This window comes from Etheostoma spectabile, chromosome 15 (assembly GCF_008692095.1).
Source record: "Etheostoma spectabile isolate EspeVRDwgs_2016 chromosome 15, UIUC_Espe_1.0, whole genome shotgun sequence".
Taxonomy (NCBI): Eukaryota; Metazoa; Chordata; class Actinopteri; order Perciformes; family Percidae; genus Etheostoma; species Etheostoma spectabile.
The window spans coordinates 7,057,347-7,061,257 of NC_045747.1; the positions used below are offsets into that span (position 1 = coordinate 7,057,347).

The following is a 3,911-nucleotide window of genomic DNA, read 5'->3' on the forward strand; positions in this document are numbered from 1 at the left end:
CTGCTTTATGTGTATTAAAAGCAATTCCAAAATTATGAAAGCAGAGGGAAACTAACAAGGTTACGCATCAATACATTTTGGTTGAGAAGACCATAAACCCATACACCTGTGCACAAGAAGTCATACTTACATCAAACAGCGTTATTTACCTTTTAAGGGGTCCATTTTTATTTTTGCTCATTTAAAGAAGAAAAAAAAGACTGTCATGGACATATATTCAGAACATTTACAAATCTAAAACGAAATACAAATGAGGTTGTTTACAAGAAATCTCTGGGTGAGTCCTGAAACTACTACTACTACTACTACTACTACTACTACTACTACCACTACTACTAGGTGTATAATTGTACAGATTGTACCTCTCTAATTGTTCTGCTGCATCCTGTTCAACTAAATGTGATGGCAGGATTCATGTGATTTATATAAAAAAGCCAATAAAATGAAAAATAAAGAATTGTTTCAGTTTTCTAAAATCCAAACCTGTATAATGACTCATAAGCCTTTGTGATTGCAGTAAGAAAAATGGAAATGTTCCTCACCTCAAAGCTAAATGTAATCATTTCTTCTTGTGTCCTTTCTTCCTTTGTGAAACTGCATCACTGAGGGAACTGTGGTTTCACTGCACCTGCTCCAGCTGAAATACTCCGGGGCCAGAGTGAGTCAAAATAACTTTTTAGGCTTAGATGGCTGATTTGCTAACAATATACAACCATTGTGTGAAACCATAGACTGTATAATATTAATATACAACCCTTGTGTGAAACCAAGCCGGGACAGAGAGCCAAATAAAAATGAACTCTGTCAGGGGAAATGTGGTTTGTGTGGTTTTTATTGTTTGTACTAGAAACAAAAAGGTATTCTACTGAATGACTTGAACATAAAAATAAGTATAATTTAAAAAAAACAGTCCGTGCATCCGAAAGGAGGATTCACATGACAGCAAACATATAGCTGTCTACAGAAACAACTTCAAGCTTTAAGGTACCATTTTACAATTAAAGGCAATGCTTACATTAAAGTCATCTGTGTCATACTTATCCTACATTTGTTGACCCCAAAAGAGAAATAAATGTGTTTTAAAGACATTCTTTTTGGATTAAATGTGATATATTTTATGTGAAGGCATGCTTCACAACCTTCCCAACCCACTTATATGGCAATTTTTTAAGTGAGTTTTAATTTGCTCAGCCTTTCCATGTGCAGTTTACAATTAAAAATAATTGCCAATTTACTGGATTTTCCTCGAAATTGTAGTAATTTTTGAAGCAATGGTCCAGTCCTTAATTTCCAACAAAAGCAGGTGTCTTGCTTCTAACTGGTGACCGTCGGCCAAAATGACAGCTGTCGCTGATTTTACTATGATTGGACAATGGCTGCTCAGGATAGGTTTTTCTGTGTACATTTCCGGTGTTTTTTTTAAAATGCCAACTTAAAGCAGAGTACATCTGCTAACACATAAAGCATAAGCTTGAGGTTCAGCAAAAACTATGGACAGTATGGATTAAAAGGTCCTGAACTTAAGTCACCAGAGACTGAGGGGCTGAACATTGACCTGAAATAAATGACTGATGTCAACAAGTGAGTATCAGGCAAGTGGTTTCACTCTAAACAATCAATGGCCTAGATAGATTGTAGAAAGTCCTTGGAGAAAAGAGGGGCTGCAGTGACTATAGCCCATTATAATGACTGACTACTCCACTTTACACAAAGTGTAACAGTTGTGTCGCCTCCAAGCCTATGAAGTCTTTTTGGTTGCTGGGATCTGGGGATTGGCTAATGAGGACTCATGATCAACACCTGGATCTACTGATTGTCTACAAATAGGATTGGGCAGCCTTTTTCCCTCCTCAAGGTTGTTTGGTTTGTTGGGATTTTGGGTTTAGTTACTTTTGCGTTCTAGCCTTATTACACCCATACATAATTTACCTTATTTACTACAAATTGTTGCAAAAGTAGACTATACATCTCTAAATTGATCCTTTCTTGACATCCAGTCATCCACTGGTTGCAGTTAATTTTAGTGCAGTGTAAATGAAAATCATTTAGCCAAAAATAACAAAACAAAATACCTTGCATCAAACAGGCATTCTATGATGGACATTTAGTTGTTTTGTTTACCATTAATGGTATTTTTATGCTACATGGCAATGCAGTTACAAGCAGGGCCCACTTGCAAAATTACGAATCCCACTAGGGCCACGCCAAGTCCCACCCTACAAAGCAGCTTGATTTGTTGGGGTTAGGCATTTCACCTTAAATGGTTAAGGTTAGGGGATTGGTCAGGGGACAGGACCTGTCCATGTAAGCATGGACGCCTGGCCAATGGTAGTGTGGAAAGGCTATTGAAGGGCAGGTCTTGGCGTGGCCATGGTGGGATTTGTATATCGCGGCCCACTTGGTGTGTGGGTGTGTTCAGGTGCTTGTGGAAAGCTCCAACATCCTTAACCTAAGACTGCATTTCTGAGGTATGTTGTCACAACACAAAAAAAGATAATCTTAGTTTAGTAAATGATTGCTCAAAAAAAGGTGCCTCTTAAGTCTCAGATGTTGCTTGAACATTCCTCAGCTCTTAAAACACCAACAAGGAAGGAATTTGTGTTTCTAACTGTTTTACCTTGTGAAGATAACGTGAACTTCATTGTTTTTGCTGTCTGAGTTAATTTTAATACTGTAGTGAGATAAACTCAAAATTGTTGGACATGGAAGGTGGGGACAAACGTTGGATGTTTTGGAAAAATAGCTTGCAATAATGATAAACATGTGGGATAGGACATATAGTTAAAGGGACAATGGTGCAGAACCACTTGTATTGTTTGTCATTTTAACCAGGCTTTCAGACATTGCATCACCTGTGGCTAATCTAAGGTATCAGGCTCAGCGTCCATGCAGGTCTCCCAGGGGTTACGTGGCATGTGGGGCATGGAGATGAGGAGCAGGGCAACTCCACTGAGGATGAGCAGGGTGAAGGCGGCACAGGCGCAGGTAAAGGACCAGGAGTAGTAGTATTCAATCCAGATGGTCTCATCACTGGCGATCATGCGCTTGACAGACTGGCGCATTACCTCGACAGAAATGACGATGCAAAGACCTGCATGCCAAAATAGAAAGAATTGACTGCTATGATTGTAAAAGAAGATGCTTCACTCGCATTCATGGTCATTTTGTTGTCATTACTGTTTAATCAACTGCTGTTACAAAAGCTTCATTACATCAACTGTCAACACTTATTTCCACCTCCAAGTGATTTATAAAATCTTTGTCAACTTGTTTTAATTAGCGGCCTAAATAATATTCATTACCAACAGAAAAGGTTTGCAGAAAAGGTGTTAACGATGACATTGACACACCTCACTTCAAGTTGAGCTGAAACACAGGAGACAAGAGTGGCAAACAGAGCCTGTTTTGTGATTTCCACTATTTGCCAAGTCTGACCTGCAAAGCCGAAGAACATCCCAGCAGGGCGGAGCAGGTAGTCCCGTCCCTTCCCGAAAGAGAAGATGACACAAAGGGTGCCCAGGATCAAGAGGAACAGACTGAAGATGGTGATGGCTGCTGCTGAAATATTGTACTCTGAGACATTAGAAAGGAAACAAACAGGGAGAGATTTGACACACAAAGAAAAACAGTGAGGCGGCAAGAGTGAGCAGAAGATGGAGGAAAGAGAGACGGCAAAGTGGTAGCTATGACGTGTTGAGAGAGTGGTGTGGGAGCAGAAGGTGAGGTTGAAGTCTCGTTTACATAATAATGGTTTCAATACTACACTCAGGCAAGTTGTGACACAGACAAATAGCCTTTAAATTAGCCTCACTTTAAAAACAACAGTTATTTATTCGAACTGGCAATAATGTCAGATAACATGCTGCAGGCTTATAACAAGGTGATTAGAGCATATCTCTCTCTCTCTCTCT

The 3,911-nt window shown here is 39.4% G+C and overlaps 1 protein-coding gene across 2 annotated transcripts in view; it reads right to left on the bottom strand.

Annotated features, from left to right (window-relative positions):
• Positions 1 to 1,422: 1,422 nt before the first annotated feature.
• Positions 1,423 to 3,911, bottom strand: part of cacng1b (calcium channel, voltage-dependent, gamma subunit 1b) — a 10,622-nt gene continuing 8,133 nt past the window's right edge. The window contains exons 3-5 of one of the 2 annotated variants that reach the window (XR_004335428.1): positions 3,436 to 3,573; positions 2,399 to 3,091; positions 1,423 to 2,172 (exon numbers count right to left, since the gene is read on the bottom strand). Coding sequence is in view for 1 of the 2 variants with exons in the window: in XM_032538145.1 (XP_032394036.1) it covers positions 2,859 to 3,091; positions 3,436 to 3,573 (371 nt within the window). In the remaining variant the exon portion in view is untranslated. Of the gene's footprint in view, positions 3,092 to 3,435; positions 3,574 to 3,911 lie in introns of both variants that reach the window. The other variant, XM_032538145.1, reaches the window with a different exon arrangement.